This window comes from Thunnus maccoyii, chromosome 2 (assembly GCF_910596095.1).
Source record: "Thunnus maccoyii chromosome 2, fThuMac1.1, whole genome shotgun sequence".
In the NCBI taxonomy this organism is placed as follows: Eukaryota; Metazoa; Chordata; class Actinopteri; order Scombriformes; family Scombridae; genus Thunnus; species Thunnus maccoyii.
Window position 1 is genome coordinate 35389178 of NC_056534.1, and position 25635 is coordinate 35414812.

General features: G+C 40.9%; 1 protein-coding gene across 1 annotated transcript in view; it reads left to right on the plus strand.

The window, feature by feature from the left end:
• The first annotated feature begins 1299 nt into the window (after positions 1–1299).
• The window catches only part of LOC121906032 (myosin-10-like), a 55752-nt gene continuing 31416 nt past the window's right edge, over positions 1300–25635 (plus strand). Inside the window, 4 exon segments of the mRNA XM_042424688.1 lie at positions 1300–1475; positions 4213–4594; positions 12678–12834; positions 24777–24804. Of these exon segments, the coding sequence (XP_042280622.1) occupies positions 4250–4594; positions 12678–12834; positions 24777–24804 (530 nt within the window). The 5' untranslated portion in view covers positions 1300–1475; positions 4213–4249.

Sequence of the window (25635 nt, forward strand, 5' to 3'; positions counted from 1 at the left end):
TCCAACTCCCCAGACCTGCCATCCTCAAGCTGCCCACCAGATGCCCTCAGACTTTCCCTCCTTTCCCCATCTACACACCTGTTCCTACTTCTCATCAGTCCTGCAGTTACCTGGCCTTCTCCACCCACTCCTCACCTGCAACTCATTCCCTCATCACACAAACATTATACTGGTCCATTTCCTTTTGTTGTCTGCCAGATTTTTAAGTAGCCATGTGCTTCATGTCATTCTTTCTAGCCTCTGTTGTACCTGAGACCTGTTACCTGCCTGTTTTGGACCTTGTCTGGTTATTGGACTTTTGATTCTTTTCTGCTCCTTGTCAGATTTGTTTGCTGTTTGGACTGCCTTCTGTTTTTCCACCTTGCCTGCCTCACCATCCTGTAAGCTTTTGTTCCTCCATTTTGTGTAATAAATCATTGAACTGCATCTAGCTCTGCCTCAGACGTCTGTATCCCTGCTTGACAGGATTATTGTAAAAACTTTTTTATTAACAACTTACTGACATATCTGATCAAATTTGACTTAACTTGTGATGATGATTTCTTAGAAATTGGGAGACTCGTGGTCCTGTCTCAACTAATTAATAACATTAATAACTGCAGGCTTTATGGCCTATTTAAAAATGACTAAATCTTGACAGTCAGCAAAATTATTCATGATTTGGCAACCCACAAGGTCTTATTAATGGTTTATAACTGATTATAACTCTAATTATAACTTTACTAACATTAATAAAGCCATTAATTACAACTTATAAATCCTTTTGTAAAGGGTGACTTATTAGATAGTGGTGGATGAAACAATAGTGCTATAGAAATAATGATAAATAATATGGCATAGTAACATGTATTTTTAATTTAGTATTATAATAGTATTTCACTACAGATATTAGTAAAATACTACTATTATAATACTAAATTACTACAAATATGTAGTAAAATAAGACAAGGTCTGCAGTGCCATAGTTTTACAGTGTAACCTTCCAGGATTCAATAATTTCTTTGATCATATGCGTCTATGACAAACTGACAAATATAAACGTGTTCTCATTATATGTAAGTTGACTATAATATAAGTGACAAATTGAAAATACAAATATTACAAAGTAACCAAGCATCTTAACACCGCCGCAGCATCCGCCGGTCTGCAGGTGTTGATAGCTTGGGCGGCAGTCGTCAACTATCAAAGTTTTGGGATGGAAATTATTTTGGACCAATCGCGGTTAGGCATCAGACTTTGAGAGCCAATGATATTGCAGATTCACGTTGTGGGTGTTGCCCAAAAAAACGACTGCGGCTGAGCGGTGCATCCTCCTCCCGGCCGCCCGGCGAGAGTTCGGTTGAGAGGGTGCTGGATGGTGGGGGGAGTACCACTGATGAGAGAAGGACTATTTTAACACGCATTGGAGGACCATTACTCTTATCTACTGGGTACCATTAAACTACTGGGAAGGGTTTCTTCATCTGCTGCGTGCGGTAAGTTAAGCAGAAAAGCCGGGGCTAATCATTTTGAACAATAATGTAGTTAGATGGCGGTTAGCAACAGTAACAGTTACCGTTAGCTAGCGGATTATTGTGCCGTGACTTTTCAATGATGGAAGACCATCAGCTCTTGCTAATGTTAGCCGGCGCCGCAGAGCCTGTGTGCTATTTAGTTATATTATAATTTGACTTGTATTAATATTTGTGTGAGAGATAGCTATCTGTGTTACAAGTTGCATCTTTGAGCGCTACGGTGAGGCAGTGTGGTCATTGTCCGCACCCAGCCGTGTTTTCAGCCACCCACACCCATGATGCCCGAGGAGGCTTCTCCCTAAAACTCACATTTCATTTAAAAAAAATAGACTATTTTTGAATTGTTGTCCACCTTATAATGACTGAACGTTGTATGAAATAGCCACTGTAGACCGTCCATTGTTTTAAACGAGTTAATCAGAGCAGTCGAGTCCCTTGCAGGCATCTTTTCGAGCGGCTGGGATATGAAGCACAGCACGCCAACTTCTTTGAGCTAACGTTATAGCCAGCTAACCGAGCCGATGCAGCTGTTTGGCCTGGTCCCCGGCAGGGATATCAGTCACACTACGAGCTATTTTCACAACTAATTGCACACATCCTTGACTCTCTTTTGTGGAGATATTCCACCGGAGATGTGGCATGAAAGAGATGAGGGATGAAAGTAACTGTTTTTCCAGCTCTGAGTGAGGGGCTTGCGGTGACACGGCAGCCTGCAGCAGCCACCACACTGATCCCCCCCTATCCCGTGACCTGACCCAGATTCGTGTCTAACCAGCGCCTGGTTTAAGCATGGGACTTGATTGTAGGTTAAATATCTCTGAGCAGTCATCAGCTGAGGCTGTCTCAGATTATTAAGAAGCAAGCTGGAGTGGTTTTTCTTTCATGGTTTAACATTCGGGCTTGTCAGTGCATCAGCTGCTGAGGGCAAGTTTTACAAAGTTACTCCTGTCCTGTCTGTTTTCAGCTCAGTTTGTGGAAGTTTTGAATGATAGAAAGCATAAAACTGCTCACCAGTCATTTTGTATTATATGTAGGGCTGCAAATAATTATTATTTTCATTACTGATTAACCTGCTGGTTGATTAATCATTTGATCAATAAAATGTCAGAAAGTACTGAAAAATGCCCATCTCTGTTTCCTAAAGGTCATGTCTTTAAAGTAGGGCTGCACATAACCATTATTTTCATTATTGATGATCTATTTTCTTCATTAATAGTTTGGCTGGTAAAATGTTAGAACATCTAAAAAAAAAAAAAAAGTTTTTTAAATTTCTAAAGCCCAAGGTGACATATTTGAAATGCCCATTCTGTCTAATCTGCAGTTAAAAGCTCAAATATATACAGTATACTATCACATAAGACAAAGAAAAGCAGCAAACTGAGAAGTTGATAGTACAGATTTGTAGGTTTACTTAAAAGAATCACCTCAATGATTAATCGACTATCATAATAATTCTCAGTCGAATAATCGTTTCAGCTCTAATCATATGATCTGAAAGGCTGTTCCAAGGTTATTTATTTTGAGTAAATGCTTTGGTTTATGGTCAAAAACATCACATTTCTGCCTTTTTTTTTTGCACAACACAGTCAAGGTTTGGCTTTGGAAGAGTCTCGAATGGTCAACTTACTGCACATGTGGGTTGGTTCTGTGCAGGGACGGAGGTGTAAAGCTTGAAGCTCACACACCAGTTTGTGTGGGCCAAACAAGTCCTTCTGGGAAAAAATACACAGCCTTAAAACAAAGAAAGACAGCAAATGAACCAAACTAAAAGACAGAATACAAATAATTTGCATTACTTTTTTTTGGTCAGAAAATATATTTTTACTTTTCTCAGAGTAGCGTAACAGGTGTGAGGATTTGCTACTTTTCTTTGACTTATATGACTGTTATTATTAAACCACGATATCTCTCCGATGAGACAATAATGTTGAAATTTTCACCAAGGCAAACATTAGCTAATGGCATTACTTATTGGCAGCATCACTTAGAAGAAACATAATCACTTAAAATACAGCCGGAGTTTTTCCTGGAACCAACATTGAGCAGCCATTAGAGAAACTGCATCATCATGAAAGCACTTCAGCATTCAGCTGTATCGGCTGCAGTGAAGTTGAATCGATATCTTGACCGAAATGGTCAAAATGTGAGTCAGCATGCTATCAGCCTACAGGCATTAAGGCTGTTATACTATGGTTGCTCTCCCTTTAACATCTCTGCTTGTATTGACCTTTCATTTAAAGGATATTTAAATGGATGGATGATATATTTATAATTTTATTTTTAAAATATACCTCTTTAGATTTATTATATATTAGATTCAGTCAATCTTAATCTCATACAAAGTGAAATTAGTGGTGTAACACAGATGGTCTTTTTCATGGAAGACAGTGAGCAGGAAAAGCACAGGTGTAAATAATGAAATTAATGATGATCCATGAAGCTGCTTTTGTTTCAGCTGTTCCTGCTGTTGTGCACTCTGGCTCACTTGGACACCAATATAAAACAGAGACATTGTTAATGTTATCAGTAACATCTGTACTTTACTTTGAAAAGTTATAATGTCCATTGTAAATTATTTAAAGGCTCTTTTCCACAACAGTCCTGAGTCACAGTGGTGATCTCTTCTGTGCTCTGTAGACTGAACAGTATGTAATTCTGACTGGTTAGATGAACATTATACTTTCTCTCTTCACTACAGGTGGTCTTTTGTGTTCTGCTTCTGGTTCCCAGCAGCAATGTCACAGAGGAGTGGGCAGGAGGACCCGGAGCGGTACCTCTTCGTGGACCGCGCCGTGGTCTACAACCCGGCCGCGCAGGCCGACTGGACCGCTAAGAGGCTAGTATGGATCCCGTCGGAACGCAACGGCTTCGAGGCCGCCAGCATTTGTCAGGAGCGCGGAGATGAGGTGGTGGTGGAGCTGGCGGAAAACGGGAAGAAGGCGGTGGTCAACAAGGACGATATCCAGAAGATGAATCCGCCCAAGTTCAGCAAGGTAGAAGACATGGCCGAGCTCACCTGCCTGAACGAGGCCTCAGTGCTTCACAACCTCAAAGACCGCTACTACTCCGGCCTCATCTATGTGAGTATTCCTCATTCATAAGAAGTTCAACCACTACTAACAATTTGTAATCTTGTCTATTTTAAGTTAAATTCAAATTCTATGACGACCTACCTAAGCGAGCCGAAGGTGCGGCTCTGGTCACTGTTGCAAAAGAAGAGATTAACCAAAACTACTCAAAGCCTTCCTGCAGCTGGTCTTCATGTCGCGCTACCTGCTGTGATGTCATACACTGATGTTAAGTGTTGAGCAGCAGTCGAGGCGGAAATGCGAAAAATTGTTTTTGAAGCCGTGTAATGACTTTATCATGAACGGTCCGAGCGTACAGACTGTAAAATGGAAGTAGCATGAAAGTGGAAAAAATGTTTAACATAACAACACAACAAACACTCCCGTCATAACTGGACCAGCCCTCTGAGATCTGGCTACAGGTCAGCTACGTATTAGTGTTGTCTGAGTGGACAACACGTGAATTTAGCGTTTCATGAGTAAAGCAGCGTGTTATTTACCAGAAGCTAATGAATCTTACTGCTTGTACTGCCTGCATGAAGACAATATGGATTGCAATAAATATATATATTTTTTGTTAAAAACGGTGTCCTTAAGAATTATAGGAGAAACTTGTGACTTGTGAAAGCTCCTTAAATTCCCATCATGCAACAGCATCTTTCATTAAGCCCTCCCTGCTTGATAAATGCCCACATCTTTCACTTCAGTCCCTAATTTAGGCTTTCTGGCTCAAGCTAAAATTGAGCTTTGTTAAGTTGAGTTTCTCAGACCTAACAAAGACATTACATAACTTTTTTGTCCTTGTTACAAGTATGTGCTCATTTAATCACCAATAAGAATTCACAAAAATTGCGTAGAATACTGAAATAACTGCTGCATAACATTCGGAAAGAGTTTGGACACAAAATCATGTTACTCAATCTAATATTTTTTCTGACTAAATGATTTAACCAAATTTAACCAAAAAACGTAAATTATTTGTATTCTGTCTTTAAATTGGTTCATTTGCGGTACGCTACTTTTTTTTGGTTGATTTCATATGTGACTGTGGAAAACAGGAGTTGAAATTCCCGCAACTGTTCCGATTTCTACTTTCAACTGTCCCAGATCGAACAACCAAAGTCCTGAATTTTTTAATTCTACATAATAAATATTTTGTTTCAGTGATTCGCGTCACTTCATCGACTCGCTCTCCGCCGTGGAAGTTCTGCTAGTTGTTGTGAAGTTGAGCTTAATGAACTGCGCCCTCCCGTCCTCGGAAGTTTGTCGAACTTGCCAAGTCTGAACCAGGAAGTCCGGACTTTGAGAAAGGCCCTATGATTGATTTTGTGTAAATGGTCGTTTAACGTAGCGTGGAGCTTGTGCGGGTGCCACCTCACAGTTTTTGAATTTGAACATGACGCATAAATGTAATAAATTCATTTGTAATGATCTCTTCCTCTGCTGTCTCAGAGTCGTCCTGGACACTGTATCTTTGTGTACCAGGTGCTATTTTTATTATCCCTGGGACAACGGGCCGTCCTGAATTTCTAGTGCTGGCAGAATATATGTAGTATGATTTATCAAAAGAATCTGAAACATCTTGGTTATAACCTCTACAAATCTTATTTATAGCATTTCATACATGAGTCTCTCCAAAAGACTCAGAACACATTTCCCTCAATGAATAAGACATAACGTCCTACATAAGCTGGCGATTTCCCCTGTGATTATGACCCACTTAGTGACATGCATTCCTGGAATAGCCCAGACACGGAGCCAGTGGGCCACCTGAGACCCAGAGAGGAGGCCGGGGGCCGAGAGGTTCACACCTAGAGGCCCAGATGCAAAGACAGAAATCAGTTTGGCTAAAGCAGATTTTATGAGTGAGAGGAATGATTTGTTCCTTTTTCCGTTCTTATCACTCCATAATGTACTTGTTATAAATAATTATTATATAAATAAAACACCTTTCCACTCATGAGTTTGACATTTAAATAATTTACATCCTACATCTATCTTTTAGGTTAAGGGTTTATGTGTAAGTTGTTGAAGTTATGGCTGTAAGGGAGCTGCAGTTGTCTGTCTCCACTGTTCCCCTGAGATTACTTTAGTGTTTTACTGCCTTAGTGACTGAGATGGAGGTCTGGAGGCTTTAGGGATGAAGTCATAACATTTGACAGGTTAATGATGACGCTATGTATTCTTTGTGTTGATGAGGCGTGACTACATCAGTGTCATCTTCCAGTATTTGGACTGTAAAACCGCCTGGATGAAAAGTTGGAAAACTAACTCTTGCACACCGTCTAACCTGCAACCAATGACGTTTCCCCACGTGCAACAGGAAGGCATAAACACCAAACATCAATTCACTATATGATAATCTCCAATATCACACAGGGAGCTAGAAAAGTAAAACACTCCGTATAGCAGCAATCATAAATGTACCTCATATTGAACAGGTAGATTACTATAAAATAAATGCTTAAGGCCCCAAAGGCTGAACTGCATTTAAAAAGATTCATTCCCAAATATCACAGGTTACATTTGTAGATGAACCTGTAGGGATACATTAACATGGCATGTGAAAAACAGCATCAATAAACGAATAAATGAACCCCTCATAATAAATACAACAAGGCTCATGAAATTCAAACAGTGTGTGATATTCTTACATATATATACTTTACTAAAGTTAGTGATTTGCTACATTTCCTGAATGCTTTTTTACAAGCCTTAGTATATCTTATGAATAAGTGTGGGGCAGCAACTAATGATTATTTATCATCATTGATTATTATGCGGATTTAAGATATTTAATCAATCAAGATATTCAATTTACTTTTGTAGAAGAAGCAAATATTCACATACAAGAAGCTGGAAGCAGTGAATTAGTGGCGTTTTTAAAAAAGACTTAACCCTTTAACATCCACCCTTTTTATAGAATTTTCACCTATTTGGCACACCCAAATGGAAAAGCTTATAACAGAAGAACTGTAAGGTTATGATGTATGTATCAGGCTTCATTTGATAAGTGACATCTTCTAGTTTCTGGACATGTGTTTGTTTAGCATGTGGCTAAAACACAAACAAAACTACATCAGTTCAAAGTAGTTGTAGTTGAAAATTATCACAGATTAGTCAATCGACAAATCAATTAATGGACTAATTGTTTGAACTCTAGATATGTTGCATTATAGTTTGAGTTAGGTGGTGTCTCTCTTTTGTGTGCAATATCAGTGACTGTGATTCTTTATACAGACAAATATATATTCTAAAGAACTTCACAACGCACACATGTGGTACAAATATGATACAACTTATTAAAATGGCTCCTCCAACATGACAGAACAAAAGAACCAAACTTTCATACTGTCATTTTATGTCTTGTCGGGGGAAAAGCTCTATCTGTTGACGTCAGTATGGTGGGGGATGCTGGGAGCAGGGGAGGTGTAGCACTGTGATCTCTGCCATGTGGCTCCCTGCCAAGACGCTGCTTAGATCTGTTTGTTTCTCCTACGAGCAGAAGTTGTCTGCCACCATATTTAATCAATGACGACCTTACCGTGGTGACCGTGACCTTCTGAGAGTTTTTGTAACATGAATCTCTTTTTAGACCTATTCTAACTTAATGTCTGGGTTCAGTTTGACTTTCCCAGACTGTCTCCTACACAAGATGCATACAGCAGTGTTGTCATCAAGTGCATTTTTTAAAAATTCTTTGAATACAAAATATAGCCGCCCCAAATGAAAATCTTTATTTATGAGTGTTTAGAGGGTTTAAGTGGAAAAAGAAATGACCCCAGCCCCGTCTCTCAGCTAAAGGAGGCCAGTGCTGAGTCACACTGTCATCAAACCGCCTTAACAGAGTTCTTTGTGTCGGCTGATAAGCAACAGCTGTCTGCTCAAATAACCGAAAATTCTTTTTTACAGTTTTGCTGTCAGATAACTGACGGCTAATTAACAATGACACCATGTCAACTCTTCTTCTCTTGGCCTTGCAGATCCGGTTTGCGTGCTCGGTCGAGTTTTTCTGCTGTTAAATTACCTTTTTTGATTTCTCCTCAAAGCCATAAAGTCCCCCCCAGTGTGACGCTGATGAACAAGGAGTTTTAAGAGGTTTTAGCTGCTTTAGCATTCCTGACTCTGCATGTTTTCCTGTCCTGCTTTTGAGGATAGTGTGACCTTTTTAAGCGAGACTGATATCACATACAGTAGCTCTGACATAACCTTTCTCAGTGACTTCCTTCCACACAGCGGGAAGTGGACGCTTCGAACTTTAACTTACATCAGAACATAAAAGTGCAAAGGGTTAAGAAAGCGTTCACGGTGTAAAGAAATGCTCCTAACACGTGAAATTTTGCTGCATATATCATCTCTTTCCTGCCTTTGCTGATTGACCAAATATCTTTCAACCCAGCGGCTCAGGAAAAAGGAGGACCAGATATAGTAACGATGCCGCTGTGATGTATTATTGAATGCAGGCCACTACATGCACATCCTTTTGTTGCGCTGGCGGTGCAGAGTACATGCGGAAGAGGATGGGAGGTAGCTCCAGGCTGAGGGCTTTGTGTGGATTCTTGTATACGTCTTTATCGAATGTTCATTAAGCCTAACCTCGCACCGGAGCATGAGTCTCTTTATTCACAACTGAAACCCGCACAATTTTTTTATTTTTTATTTTTTCTCTAAAACGTCTGATTCAGCTAGTATGAGGCTCGAGTTCGACACTGCGTAGAGCAAGGCCGTTATTTTTCATGGCAAGGGCGGGTGTACTTTCCACAGGCGGCTGTGTGAGCGATAGCGGTGTTGATTTGCAGCCAAAGTTCCACTAAATCGAACTTTGACCCCTTTCTGTCATAGACGGAAGACGCTAGCGATACCGACAACAACTTCACCGCAGAGAGGAACGGTGGAAAAATAAATTTTGTGCCTCTCTGAACTCCTGGAGTTACGTAACTCTCCAACCCCGCCGGGACTTACGATTATTTATGTTCCAACGTAGCTGCTTTGTAGGAATAGTTGCAATTCTTCATTCTGCTGCATTCCTGCGTTGACTGAGCAGAAGTTCTTTGTCTTCTCACCGTTGCTTTACTGATCATCTTCCACACCAGAAATCATTGCTTATGGTAATTACAACTCATCCAGCTCTTGCCTTGATTGTAATTCCTTCGACAGATGTCTGGGAGACTTTGGTAAAACCCCAACTCAGTGACTCAAGCATCCCGATTTCTGTGAAATATCACACTTCTCTGTCTACACAACAGAAGGGTCCTTCTGCTTGATGCTGGCGCCAGAAGTTGCCTTTTCCTTTTTTCTTTTTTTCTTCATGCTGTCATCTGCCTTGTTACATTTAGCCGGGTAGCATCCCCTCCTTTCTGCTGTCAAAGCTGTCTGAGCTCCAGCTCATAAGCAGTCAAAAGCACACAGTGATGAAAGGTTTGTCATTTTAATCGAGTGCTGTTGAGTGAGATTAAGAGCACCTCAAGAATTAGAGCAAATGTAGAACTATGAACAGCTTCTCCATCTGTCTGGGCACTACTGGAAATAATTAGGATGTACTGTGTAAGGCTGCTTTGGTAGTTAGCAAAGAAATGTATGTTAGGGTTTACAAGACACAGTAAAGCCCTTGTTGGCCCAGTTATGTCTGAATGAAGCACATTACTTCATGCAATAGCGGAGACCCCAGAAAACGTCTCCCCTTTTCCCATTGACAGCGACAGAGGCCCTGTTGCTAAGCGCTGCTCGGTTCGCACACATTTATTTGGACATTTCCGGAGGGCTGGGAACCCTTTCAACTGTGTCAGAGTTCTCCTCTCGGGTGGTGTGACTAGCTAACGTCCATCTAACAGGTCACAGTAATGCAGTATTATGCAGAGCGATCAGCAGATATAGCCGATGGTTTCAAAGATCAGTAGTAAACTCTACAGTGAGAAGATGTTCCTTTGTTTGTTCCTTTTGTTTGTTGTTTTGTTTGTTCCTTCTGCAACACGCTGCCCGGCTGGTGTCCCGTTACGCCTGTTCGTGTCGGCGTCCGACCCTTTTGCCCTCAGAGCCCCACTAATCTCCCAAGTACCCCCTGGGATCCACCGTCAAGGACAGCCAGCTGAGTCATCCCTCTCCCCACTGCCTGTGGTCCATACTGGGTCAGTAACGCTGATCCGTCTGCCTGGCGCTGTGCTCACCATAGGGGGTCTGGGACGGGGTTGTTATGGCGATGGCCCTTCAGTACATCCTGCAAGTTGATGTTTATAGCAAGGTGTGAGTGTTGGCCTCAGTGATCAGTGATGCAAATACTGCTGATGAGTCCAGAGTAACAAATCTCTATGTGGCCAGGTTGTAGTGTCTAAAGCAATTGTGTACATGCAAGACATGGGGGGGGGGTTGATTGGTGGCCATCTGGTGATCTTACCCCCCCCCCCCCCCTTCCACACATATGTATACTGTAGTACCACCTGACCAGTAACATCCCTAAAGTGTGTTAGTCTTATAAACCTGTTAGGACAGTTTGAGCTTGGTTTGGGTGAAAGGGAGGGCAGTGTTGACAATTATTAATATATTATTGTTCTTGATATTCAGCTATAAATCTACAGAATTCAAAATTTTGTCTCAGTGAGTTTCTTATAGTAGTTCTATCATTTATAAACTAATTGTTTTACAGTTTGACGTATTTCAGCAATGTTTTTATGTATCATTCACATGAGAATTATGAGCCACCATATTTATATGATTTCTGTCTCGTCATGGTTTCATTCAGGTATGTGCTGATGATGATATTAGATTATCGCACGACCGTGTTGCAGTAACATCACAACGTGAATTTTATGGTCCGCGGTATCAGACTGCAAATATCTGTGTCGCATATGTGTGAACGTGTGGTGCGACTCTCCAGCCAGGTGACAGTTGTGATGTGTTTTTCAGAGGTCTCACACACAAACACACACAAACACTAAATTCACACCGCTTCCCCAGCATGCAACGGTCATGTCGCCATTGTTCCAGCTCAACAACTGGGTCTGCAGGTCCCGGGCCCCCCTGCAGCCCACCGGCCGCCACAGACAGCATGATTAGAAGAACGTGGCTTCGCAGGTCAGCCGAGCACAGAAAGTAGAAAGTTGGTTGAAGGGAGGGAGAGAAAAGGAGGAAAAAGCAGGCAGAAAGTTTGGACCTCAGTAACAGAAGATGAGGGTAAGAGAAGAGGAACTGGTCAGCAGAGGGAGGAAGGAAGAGAGAAAAGGCTGATGAATCAAGACTTTTGATCCCGGTCATTGATATGTGATTCAAAAAGCTCTAATCTGACAGTATCTACTTTATACCCTCCTGCACTCTTCAGTTAATGGAGTGCTCCAGCAGCAGCAGACATGTGAGGGATTAACCCTGTCCTGGCCTGTCCGTCTGCACGTCTGCCTTACAGCCGATCGTCCGATATACTGTCGCGGATTAAAATCTCCCGCATCTGATTTCTGTTGTCAGTAAGTCAAAGGATGTCTGGGTAGAAATGTGTTAGAAAGGGACTTGTAGAACAGCCAGATATGAGGAGGATATGTGCTTGGAGGAAGAATCTCTAAGAAAACTGTCAGATACTTGGCAGAGTACCAGCAGTCTGCAGTCCCTCACAGTTCTCTGGCATCAACTGTGATTTCATAATCTGCAAAAAAAAAAAAAGAAAAGTCTTTTTTTAGCAAACAGGAAAACTAAGTATTAAGCTCAACATTGATATTTGAGCCCAGATGCACTGTCCTAGCTGATAATGTTATAAATTGCATTTTAATCTCTACAGGAAGCAAAGTCAGGGTTCAATAAAATCCACACTCAGCACTCTTCTCTCTTAATTCCTCATAACTCATCTTCTTCCTAAGACAGGACATTAAAGGGATAGTTCACGTTTTTTTGAAGTGGGGTCATATGAGGTACTTATTTATAGTCAGTGTATTTCCTGCAGTAGATGGGGGTCAGTCTCACGGTCCCCTTTTGTGCTTACTCATTGTCCATTAAGTCCTCAGTTTAATCAATACATATAAATATTAAAACACTATAAAACATGAACTGACTTAATGGTGTCATTAGAGTTGCTCTGTGGTGAATTAAGAGTCAAATGATGTTTTCTTTTTTACAGACATACTCTGGTCTCTTCTGCGTGGTCATAAATCCTTACAAAAACCTGCCCATCTACTCAGAGAACATCATCGAGATGTACAGGGGCAAAAAGAGGCACGAGATGCCCCCTCACATCTACGCCATCTCAGAGTCCGCATACAGGTGCATGTTACAAGGTAAGTCCGAGTGTCCCTGCTGTATCAGTCCACTCCGTTTCCAAGGAAAAGTAAAGCAAAATATGCAAAACATACTTTTTAATGGTGTTTTTAGGTGTGAAATACTTGACAAAACAATCGCACCTCAAGGTCTGTTTAGTAGCTGTTGTGGAGCTTTTCATTATCGATTAGTCAGCATATTCTTTTTTTGATTAATTGTTTGGTCTATAAAATGTTGAAAAAATGGCATTCACAATTTCTTTGAGGCAACAGAGATCTCTTCAGTTTGCTTGTTTTGTCCTACCAACAGTCCAAAAGCTAAAGATTTTCAATTTACTGTAAAATATGACAAAGAAAAGCAGCAAATTTATTCATGTTCATCATCTCATGTGCAGTTTGGGTTATTGAAGGTTCTCCCACATGAAGATTTGATGTTATTTGACTGGAAACCATTATTATTACAGTATACATAAAAAAACAACACAGGTTGTAGTTACAGTACACTCAGGTATTAGCAGGAAGAAAAGTGAAACAAATATTCTCACTATATCCTGAAGTCATTTATAATTCAGAACAGGATTAATAATTTATAAACAACTAAATAATGTTTAGAGAGCAGCAACAGTAATGTTTACAACAGCAGATTCACTAAATAAACTCAATAATATCTCACCAGAGACAAATCTAAAATGTCAATTAAGTGAATAATATTTTATAAAGTTTATAAAGAATGAAGACATCAGTCACTATCAGTCATCCATCCTGTCCTCTGCTGCTGGTGGGATTCACTGCCTGCAGGTAGAGAGAGGAGGAGGGGCTGACGTGGAGGTCTTCTCCAGTTAGGTTGCATCTTTTGGACTAAAAGCGACCCTTTAAACATCTTGACCCAGCTGTAGCTATTTTACACTTTTCATTCATTTAGAAACACAAAACCTCGCACGATAAGACAGTTCACTCTGAACGATGTCTTCAAAGATCCTCGCCTGCTAGTTGGCAAGTTTCCCGACTCTCTGAGCAGTGACTGACTGGGATCAGACCAGCGAGAACAGAGAGGGTGACCCCATTGTGCTTGACAATAGGTCCTTTGTGTTATTGGAGGGCCGACCAGTGGGGGTGGTGACAAACTGGACAGTCCCGTCAGTCCTTTTTAGGCGTTACTTTCACCATGTTGGTAAACAGAAGGAAGTTTCGGTAGTTTTAATGATACCTTTGCCCCTTTGAAACAAAAACATGTTAACATGTACTGCAATCAGTCACAACCTTTTTGACCACAGTGTTTTCTTCCTGGTTGTTGTACTTCCTAAACTTTGAGAAGAAGATGCTTGTTATGACGTTGATTAGAAGGTATTCTGTCTTCGAGGCTGATGATGTACCAGCACAGGGACGTAGTTTCAGCAGCAGCCCAGCAGTAGCTGTGGTGGAACTATTCCAGCTCGTCAGTTAGTGCAGCTAGTTTCTTGTTGTTACCTCCTCACACCCTCCATCTCCTCCACACACTGCTTTTCTACATGGATGAACACGGACGCATGGGGGCAGGGTCAGGCAACCTGTCAATTAGTGATGCATTCATTCCAACATATTTTTATGGTTTATTATTTTATTTGAATGAAGCAATAGTCTCTATTTTTTTGTGGCATTTTTGCCTTTTATTGGACAGCTGATAGTATAAAAGCAAGTAGACAAACCCAAGCCGGAATCGAACCGTGTTACGCACCCCGGCCACCCGGCTACAAGGGAGCCCCGAGGTCTGACGTATAATTTTTAATGCATTGCTATTCCAACTCATTTCCAGTTGTGGTCATATGAGAATTAACAGTGCTGTGGTTGAAAAGGAGGTTTGTAGGTTGGAGATTAGTGGAGGCCAGCTGCTGTTCAGCTGTGGCCCCGAGCATCTCAGCAACCTGATTAATATTAGTGAACATCCAGCTGTATAGACTGTAGCACATATCATCACATGTTTCAGGTATGTCTGTTAGGAGCCGGCAACATAGATACCCTGAAATCTTCATCACAGCATGTGTCATTTTATACTGCAATAAAACAAGGTGCAATATTGTTATTATAACTATACTATAACTTAACAAGCTGTAGCAAATTAATTTTTAGGCCAGTCACTGTTTGCAAATGTACTCAGCTGTCGCTAATTAACGTCTGGTGAAACTGACACCCCTCTGTATCATAGTAACCGTTGCTTAGCGACCAACAGAGTCTTTTTCTATGTAAACGATCACTTCATTAGTTTCAGGTAAGTTTGAAGTTAGTTTGGTGATTGTAGAGTGTAAATGACAGCTCGCACACAGAGCTGTCAGTCTCCCGTTAAGCATTGAAGGACATCACATCATCGTTTTCTGGAGCTCTGAACTGAGACTTCTGGGAAGCGACTCGTCAGTCTGTGAAGCTAACGTTAACATCAGCTAAAGCAGCTGCAGTGCAGAGCTGTCAGTAGTGATATATAGTGATAGATATCAAAAGCCACTTTTGAATGTGAGTTACATTTTTCTATAGAAACTCGGCTAAGTTTGCGTAGAAGTTGTATTTTCTCTGACTGACAGGCTTCAAAAACAAACTGCGATCCTTTATCTGACTCTATTCATGTAGAAGCAGCACAGATGTGTGATTGTGAGCGGTACATTCCTATCTTATGTAGCACTATATAAATCACAAATACAGGGAAATCCAACATTACCATAAAACAGTCCTGCATTTCCTTGAATTGTCTCTGATGGTTGACAAACGTATACATATCACCCAACCTTAACGCCTGTTATCTCCACATGATTGATCACATCTCGGTGATTAATATCAGACCTTTCACACCTCATGTTTCGACTTTGCGGTGTCAGCTGACATCTGAACAAGAAAGAAACGCTTGAGACAAATCATTTGTTGCCTCTAATTTACGACCTTTGGAGCTGAGCAGATTGTCAAATCATATTTATGGCTGAAGGGTGTCTAAACCTCGCAGGGATCTGTTAATTACCTCAGCATTGCTGCAAAGCCCGTCAGCGCTCAGATGGGAGGTTAAATGAGGTGTTACCTAACAAAGAGGGGGTGTGTAAGCAGACCGCTAGAACTTACTGCACATCTGTCATTGATTAGCGGTTCAGATATTTTACATAATTGCCCCCACAGCTCCACCGATGTGAACTCAGTGGCATACAAGAAGCTGATTTTTATCAAATCTGGATATATGTTGTAAAGAAATTCTCCTGAATAAAAACATGTGTTAAGGGACAGACCACGTCAACAGCTGTGATGGATTCCAAGAGCAGACATGCATCAACAGCACTGGAAGTGTCCCCAGGTGGGGTTGTGAAACAGGGGGTCTTTGTTTGAGGAGAAATGGAGAAAGACCCCCTTCTGGAGTCTCTCCCTGGTGTTTAATCAGGGCGTAAGGTCAAGTCCAGCTAGATCCATCTTGGCTTAGTGAGATTTTTTCCCCAAAGCAGAACTCTTTGATTTCTCGCCTACAGGTCCATTTTTATCAACAATGAACAAAGCGCTCCTCATCTCACAGGTCAACAGCATCACTGATATTAATAAAAGATTAAATGAACTGTTTAAAGAATGCATAGTACGTTCCATGAAGTGTAATCTATACTGTCAAGAACGTGTGATAAAATGGACTTGGGAATGTTTATAATGGTGGAGCAAACGCACGCAGCGAACGCCGGCCCACCTGGCACCAATCAGGTCCGGAGCAAACAGTAATGACTTCGATGGCCTTTTGAACCGAGGCCTGATGCCCGGCTCTTTCAACCTCAAGCCTCCAGAGCACACAAAGTACACAGGAAATTTTTGCTAATCGTTTAAAAAAAAGATGCCACGAAGAGAGACTTACAGTCACTGAAACTATTGTGCTTTTTCTCCCAAACGTTGCTTTTTTTTTCTCCCCCCAAAAACAACTGGAGCAGATGTGGTTGTTGTGGACAGTGAAACCTCTCAGTCAGTAACCGAAGGTCCCAAATGGTACTAGCACAGCTGAAGCTATAACTGGAGCTATAACGATCACTGCTATTCCTTTAATTATTATTTTAAAAAGTTCCTCTGTATCCCCTTCAAATGAAATCTAATGTGACAGGTACTGAAACTACCTGAGAGCATGAAGCTAATGTTTCCCTCGCTGACACGTAGACCCACATACCACAGTTTTTTTTGAAAGTATCCTCAATGGATTTACACTTATTTATACATTTTAACCACAAATTAATTATATAACCCCACAAAATGTAACATAAATAAAACTTTCTTAAGTTTGAAAGGATCAGACGTAGAGTTACACTCATTGTGAAGTCGGGCTGCAACAACAAGTCTCTTCATTGTTGATCAATCTGCAGATTATTTCGTCAAGGGAAATTTGTGGTATTTTCTGACATTTTATCGACCAGTTTCCCAGCACCCAAGTCAACCTCTTCAAACAGCTTTGTTTTGTCTGAAAAATAGCCAAATTCCCAAGGAAACAGGAAACAGCAAATCTACACATTTGAGAAGGTCAGCTTCTGATTTATGTTTTTTTTTTACTTTGGTATTTTTGCTCATAAAATGACTCATGGATTAATCAGAACAGGACAAACATAAATTACATACAATCAGTCCGATTGACAGATAACTGCAGAAGAAAAAAAAGAATACCAGAAAAATGAAAAGGAAAGAAAATAACATACTTTACATACAGTTCATCCACCCACACGGTCCAACCCACCCCTCTTCCTGCATCGCAACTCCTTAAAAACCTGACTCGGCAGTTCTGTACGCCGTCCTTAGCGGTCTGTTTTACAAATACATTTTATAGAAGTTAACAAAATCAATATAGATGTAGGATGTAATCAGATCAGAAGCTTTCTGTCTTTATAGCAGAACTTTCTTTGTCCTTAAGAACGTTTATAGAAGCAGAATCGACATTTCTAACATTAAAAGACATTAAGAATTTTCTTGGTTGCAGTCAAGCCAGAAAAAATTGACCTTCTTTTGATGTTGTAAATTCCTGTACTGTATAACCTCGTCTTTTTCCTTCTCTCATTCACTGATTTTTCCATCCTCTCCCCTCCAGTCACGTCCGTTTGGCCGCCACACTACCTGTCACCACTGATTTATTTTGCGCCTGATGTAAATATTAAGCACAGATTTCCTAAATGAATTCTAGACCAGTTCCCGAGGTTCGGTTTGCATGAATACTTTGAATAAAATAAAAATACTGTTGACAGTGTTTCTCAAATACAGTTAATCTCCCTTTCAGATTTCATTAGACTTTCCTTCTCAGAAATACTTCTCACAGGAAACCAAATACTCTGGATCCCCACTGCATTTGTTTTCATCTCTAAGTCCCCGGCTGAAGCATCAGCTCCAGTTCTGCCCACACCAGAGGACTTCACCATTACAGCCCTGAAATGGAAGGTTTCAAATGATTGACTGCTTTAACTTTGATTTTAAACTTTATTGACAGATACCACTTTGTCAAAGTGAACGGTCCAGTCCATTTTGACCAATAGTAAGTGGTTTTCTTATATTTGGAAGATTTAGCAAGATGAAAAGTATTGGTTCATGGCACTGAAAACATAAGTATAGCCTACTTTTATAGACTGTAAAGCCCTTTTGGCGCCCTGTCATAAGCATAACTGCTCCGAGGCGTTAAACTAATAAACAGTCACAAGTCCTCTCTGTTTTATTAGATAGCTTTTCCATCCCAGAAATACATTGCAGACACCCAGAATTCTTCAAAATTGCAATGATTAAGATTTCAATCTTGTTATAGTTTAGATTCATACCAACTGCCCCTCGCTCCATCCAAGAGAGCTCTCAAACAAATCCCATAATTGCCACATGGCATACTTACCAATTACTTTATTTTAGTTGGAAAATCAAATATGTGGTAATCCATGCAGGATCATTATGCAGTTTTGGAAGTGACTTTTGTGTCTTTTTTTGGCTGAATGTATGCTTAGATTGAATTGCATTCATTCTGGGCTTTAGAATATTAATTTGGAATATATTTAATTGAAAAATGACGACAGTACAGGGTTTGAATTAGTCCTGGTTTGTCTGTAGTTGCTGTGTCTCTATCAAGGAGGACACTATTGAAGAACTTTGGGATTTGTATAATGGATGAATGTGGGGTGGTGGGCTAAAGGTTAGAGAAGCAAGTTTATCCTGCTGATCAGCACCTTTTAAATTATAAAGTCAGGTATATGCCTCAGGTGTATCATTACAGTTCAGGTGTTATTCTTCCTGCTTATGGAAAATGGTAGCGGCAGTGTGGGCTGGAACGGTAGGTAAATTTGGTATCTGCATTAATTCAGAATCCACGACTGTTTTCCACACAGGAGGTGTCTCAGCCGCGTTCCACAGACGTCCGACTGATGGAGCAGCTGTCCACACAGGCTGCCTCATCACTCATGTTCTCATGCACTTAATGCATTTAACTTTTTTCCCTTTTGCGCACGTAAATACATTGGTGGTGTGTATTGAGCTTCGGGTGCTGCCGAAACGTAGGTGAACTGCACACGCATTGCACCGTGCCTTAACGCGTCCTGCATGGACACTGACAGAGGACTGAAGCTGCTGCTGATGTGCTGCTTTCACTGCCTGTGTGGACACACTGTTACTTTTAAAGCCACAAGCCACCAAAACTCCATCCACACAGGTGTCTTTAATTATGTCGCCTGATTGGTGGGCGTGTACCAACTGCACTTTATTGACACCACCTTCATCCCTCGGTCGTTGTTGTCGTTACACCTGTCAGGGCGGGACATCTTACACAATTTCAGTCTTATCAGCCCATATAGTTTTGTAACGTCAGTAACCCAGCTCCACCTGTGTGGGTGTGCACGGCCTTTAAGGAAGCATCCGCTATGGCTGCTGCTGTTGATTGATAATCAATTCTACACCGTGTAATTGTGGTGTATAATTGATGTTTTAACAATCATTTGTTAGAGATATTTGCTGTAGGGGAAAGCACTATGGAAACCGTGGACAACCATTCACGCTGCTGAAGAGGAAATGAGGTCTTTAATTTTCATTTTACAGTTGAGCGGACACTCGTTTACTGTAATAACTTGTACAACTGCTAGTTGATGACTTGGTTAATGGCTTAATATTCTGTCTGTACTCTTCACAGACAACATAAAGAGAGCAGTATTTCCTCCCGTTAATTAGACAGCATCATAGCGTTCATGGATTTGTCTTCATTACGCTGCACATTCAGCCGACGTGTTCTACGTTTTTACATCGCTGTGGTTTTGTGGAGGCTTTTGTCCCGCCGTGACACACGAGTATCGGCTCAATCAGCTCGCAGGACCGCTTTCTGAGGTGAGTGTTTGCACTTCATCGGCACTCCTAAATGCAGGCGTTAGCCGTCGTTGGCGGACAGTGACCCGGGCCCAGCGTGCCACAGCCTCACAATGAGTTCACTGTCGTGTGCTGAGATCATATCCCCCCCCCCCCCCCCTTCTTCCCCCGGCTCCTTCTCCTCTCTCCTTACAGAGGGAGATGCCACATGCGGAGCTGCTGTGTTCATGCCAAAGCCGCAAGACATCCTCGAATTTTTCACTGTCAATAGTTTGTAAGACCGTCGACCGACCTTTTCTGACTGCTTTTATTGACACCAGTGTAGCACTTCTGTAATATTCTTTCAAACACTCGCTTTATTCCAACTTCTATACCATCTTACTATTTTTATGGTCTGACAACCTTCTTTTTTTGCCCTTCAAGTCAAGTATTCAAAATGATATTCAAATGTCTCTGAGCCTCCACTTTAACTAATAATATTTTATGTCTTGGGGGAATCTCCGCCGCCCCAGACGTAATGGAGTCATGTGAAGCTGGCAAGAGCATTACCAATCATGCGAAACCCACAAAACAGTCCTTATGACCGTCAAGTAATGTTACAGAAATAACAGCGCCTGTTTGGGTACTTCTCATCTTCTGCACAGACCCAGAGTCTCTCTCTCTCTCTCTCTCTCTCTCTCTCTCTCTCTCTGCCAGTAATCAGCGTTTTACAGTCTGGAGACGACGTTAACATCGAGGCATGTTGGTGAATGGAAGTGAAGAGACTCACAATGACTGGATCATATCTTTCTAGTGCGTCTGCAGCCAGGCTGATAAAGGACACACAAGCTTTCCGTGCGCCGTCGTGTTCGTGTCAGATAGGGATGCGAATAAAGAGACACGTGATAGAGGTGCAGGAGGCTAACGGGAGGGTTTTGTTTGCATGTGCGCCGTCACGTATGGAGCAGTGGTTGACATCATGGCTTGAGAAAAATCCTGAAGGATTGGACTAGCTTTAGTGTGTTTGTGTTTGTGCTTGCATGCATGCATGTGTGTGAGGCCAGTCCCCCCCTTGTCACAGCACTTAACTGCAGGAAGTTCCTGGTCAGAGCCAGGAAACCCAGGTTGTCCCTGATGAGCCGTCCAGCTGTGTCCTTAGTCAGATAACCGTCCATCATTTTAGCCCGAAGGAACACAGTCAGCAGCGCTGCAGTCCAGGAAACCTTCACCTCTGGCAGCGTGATCCAGGCTGGGACGCAGCATGTACGCAACGAGTTGAACTGTTCGCTGCATGGCTCAGAGCAAATGTGTGTCTCAACCTTTTTGGCTCGTGACAAATAATTACAGGTTAAAACTTTGAGTGTGAGTTGTGAGTGACTCACTAAAGAGTTATTTTTCTTTTTTTTTTTTTTGATAACTTTAATTTAAGGATTTTTAGAGGCTTGAAAAAGTGGAAGTGTCCAGAAGCTGAATGATTTTTTTTCTTGCATCTTGTCGCCCCGGCAACTATTTTGATTATTGAATAATCATTCCTGTCATACAAAGGCCAAATATTCTTTGGTTTCTGCCTTTTTAAACGGACAAGTTGCTGCTTTTCTTTGTCATATGTGACAGTAAATTAAAAAATCTTTAGGTTTTTAATGTATGTTCAGAAAAAAAAAATCTAGCAAAACTAGCATCACTGCGGACTTTGAGAAATCGTGGATTCCATTTTTATAACCTAAATGATTAACTGATGAATTGAGAAAATAATCTGCATATTAATCAGTGATGAAAATAACCGTTAGTTGCAGCCCTGTCAGTGTTCATACACATGTTCAGATAAGCCGGATGTTTAAATAAAGAAACACTATCATCCTTCCTCTTGACGAGTAGATCAGGGAGCTGAACTATACTGGTACAGTCACAGATTGAACCATTATCATTCTGCAGTTGTACTCTTCTTCTCCTCGTGTTAAATGATCTCTTTCAACCACCTCTAGTACCGTGACGTTATTCCTCTACGTCTCGTTAGCATGTTGCTGGAGTCATTCCCTTTATAAAGAATCTTGTTTTATGTTGCTGTGTTTGATCACTGCAGCAGGTTTTGATGACCCGTTGGATTCGTCCAGTGATTCATGAACAGAGAAACGATATTTTCTCTGTGTTGCATTTTCCACAAAATTGCATTTGCAAGCTCTTGTTGCCTTGCAACCATTTGCAGGCTTATTTCAGGAGCTACTGAATTCATTTTAGAAAACAAAAAAGCCAACTTTGGATGAATTTGAATGTTAAGGCTACAATTAGCTTGTCCTTTCAAATCACTATGTTACTGATGACTCAGCTCTCCCTGGTCAATCTGCTAATGCACCAGCCAATCACAAGTAACTCCCTCAATTATCTAACATACAGACTTTGCAGTGCAGTCACAGTATTAATGGCCTCTGTCCTCAGGCCTCTTGATGGATAGGTACTTTTTCATCAAGCAGAGGTACAGGATCCTGTATTAGCACAATTATGTGCCTGCAGGCAAGAGTATTCCTGCTACAGAAACCTGTTAGTATAATGTAATTGCATTTTGTACTTTGAGATAAATCCCATGTTGGGATGGCATCATTACTCATGTTAAAGAATTGTTCAAGTCTTGCTTACATTCAAATAGTGTTTCAAAAGTTTACTGAATAATCATAAATAATCACAATCCCAGTATTCATTGGGACATAGTAGACATAGTTTCATTTTTTAATGACTAATACTCTCAATCGCAGCTCTCAGGATGCAGTCAGGATGCAACATGATGTTTGTAGAGTGAATGATGACTGATGACTTCTCTAATCTTTGGACTTCTTGCTGCTCAGCCAGCCGTGTGACTTGACAGGAGGCCCTGTCCTAGTGGGGGGGCATTGATGGGAAGAGAAAGTACTGTTCTCCCCATGACATCATCACCGTTATTTTCCCCTATCGGGCCTCTAGGTGACTCAGATCTGCCTCACTCGAAGCTCACAAGACACGCTAAACTAGAATACCCTGGAGGTGTTCGGAGACGCATTAAATGTCGTATTTGATCGCCGCATGACCCACAGTGGCAATTACCTTCAGCACAGCACACATTAAAATTTTCGGACAGAATTGAATCAGTATTTGTGTCATCCTGTTGTGAGCGATCGATGCTATATTCAGTCAGTCACTTGTGTAATTTTCTTTTTGTCAGCTGGCTGCCATTTTTAGAGATCCTTCATTAGAATATTCTACATTCCAGTACAGTCTGTCTCAAAACACCAGTTAATCTTCATTAACATCACTGGAATCTGGTCTCCAGTTTAGCCATGAAACACATTCTCTGGGACTTTCTGTACAGGTTGGTCCATGGAGGACAAGCTAGAAATGAGAACCGTTGGTCCAAGTATGTGTTCTGGAAGAAAAGAAGAGCCCGTTTCCATCACTGCTGTTACCTCGTCATGTTTGTTTTGATGAGGTTAATGTCAAAGAACTGATTATTACACAGTTTGAACTTTAACTTATACAAACAAACCAAATCACAGCTAATAGAGCTGAAACCATTAGTCCATTAATTGACCATAAGAAAATTAATTGGCACCAATTATACAATTATAATAATTGATTCATTGTTAAAGTCATTTTTAAATAAAAAGATCACTGGTTCCTGCTTCCAAAATGTTTCATATTTGCTTCTTCTATGATAATGAATCAAATATCTTTGGGGTTTGGATCGCTGGTTGGACAAAACAAGAAAATGGACTCTGGCAAATAGTTATGAACATGAATTAAAACATTTTGTTGACCAAACAATTAATCAATTAATCAAAAAAAGATTCTGATACTTTGATAATGAAAATAACCATAAGTTGCAGCCTTAAAATCAAGCAACATATTTAAAATCTTTAAATTACATATTGTATGAAGCTGCAATCATAAAGGGAGTACACTTGAATAAGCATGTAGGAGATTCTAATATTATGTTAAACCATTAAAAAATGATTTGTGATTAACAAAAGGCATTTATATTTATTGGTGGCAAAAACCATTTATTAGCAGAATAAATGTTTCTGAGTTACAGTTAAAGCAATGGGAGCGTATGTAAACTTTCACTCAGAATATGAAGCAACCTGAAAAAGCACACAGATATTTTCAACTGTATGTTCTAATTCATAGTTAATTGATACTTGTGTAAAACGAGGTTCCTCCACAGCTAATCTGCACAAGACGTCATAACATCAGGGATAACTGGTCCCAGTTCAAGTATGAAAATGATACTCAGCGTTTTTCTATTTACCGATGTAAAGCTGACATTACAGCAGCCTTATCTCTGCCGCGCAGCGATCTAACTTCAGCGCCGCTTTCCAACATTTTTGACATGGCCTTCCAGGAAATACCTGTGGTGAAATGCAGTGAAGCCGGAGCTCACTGACAGACGTTCTCAGATTAAAGTGATTTTTTTTATTTTTCAGGCTGGATAAAATGTGATATTTAAAACATCTGAAGCTCATATCCACACTCTAAAATTGACTTTGACCTTCAAATCCGCAATCTGCTGATGCAACGTTACTTTCGGTCCAGCATTTTGTTGATGTTGTCAATCAAAGTGTGTGAAAGCCCAGTAGAGACTGAATCAAAGACAGAATGCTGACGCTGACTCTCCCCCCCTCCCCCCCTCCTCCTCTTCCTCCCCCCCTTTTCCCCCCTCTTGTTGTCTCCCTCAGATCGAGAAGATCAATCCATTCTCTGCACGTGAGTATTACAGGCTCAGCCCACCACTGCATGACTTGACCGACATTTTCTGCGCTTTATTCAAACTGTTATTTCAGCATACCGAAGTTATTGTTGATAAAACTATTTCAGAGTTAAACTGAGCCCCCTGGACCAAATTAATAGCATAAGGTTCATGGTTCATTCATTACCCTCATGCCTGTCTCCTTTTCTGGGAATTAACATCACATGGTGCAGTTTATTCCACTCGGTCCTTTTTTTTTTTTTTTTTCTTTCTCTGAATTAAGTGAAATTGAAAGTGACAATAATGCATTTGCTGGTAATTACAAAAGGTCAAGAGCAGTGTGAGTGGACCAGCTTCCTCGAGGCCACGACGGTTATTTTCAACTCAAGTGTCTGTGTGACACTGACCAGACTGTCACTACTTGAGAGAAAAGTGAGAAATGTGGGTCTGAGAATTGTCTGACATTTCTGTCGCGCAGCCCTCCGGCGACATTTCAGTGACAAGTGTCTACAGATGACAGGAACGTAGCCAAAGAAAATGCCAGAGAGGTATCGAGACATAAACCATGACACATCCCTCTTCTTGCATGCATGAGTGGTGCAGTGTGAGCGGTGAGGCGTTCATGTTATTTAGTCCCTTTGTTTTACATACAGGAGGTCAAAATAACTTTAATGGAACAACTTACAAAATATCTGTCTTTAATACAACACTTCCACAAACAACATATTGGCTGTCGAACAGATTTGAAGTAACCTAACCCATGTTATCTAATCCTAAACAATGTTGTAGAATTTATATTTCTCTGTTTTATTTATGGCATCTCTGCTGCCTCAACTGAGTGACAAGAT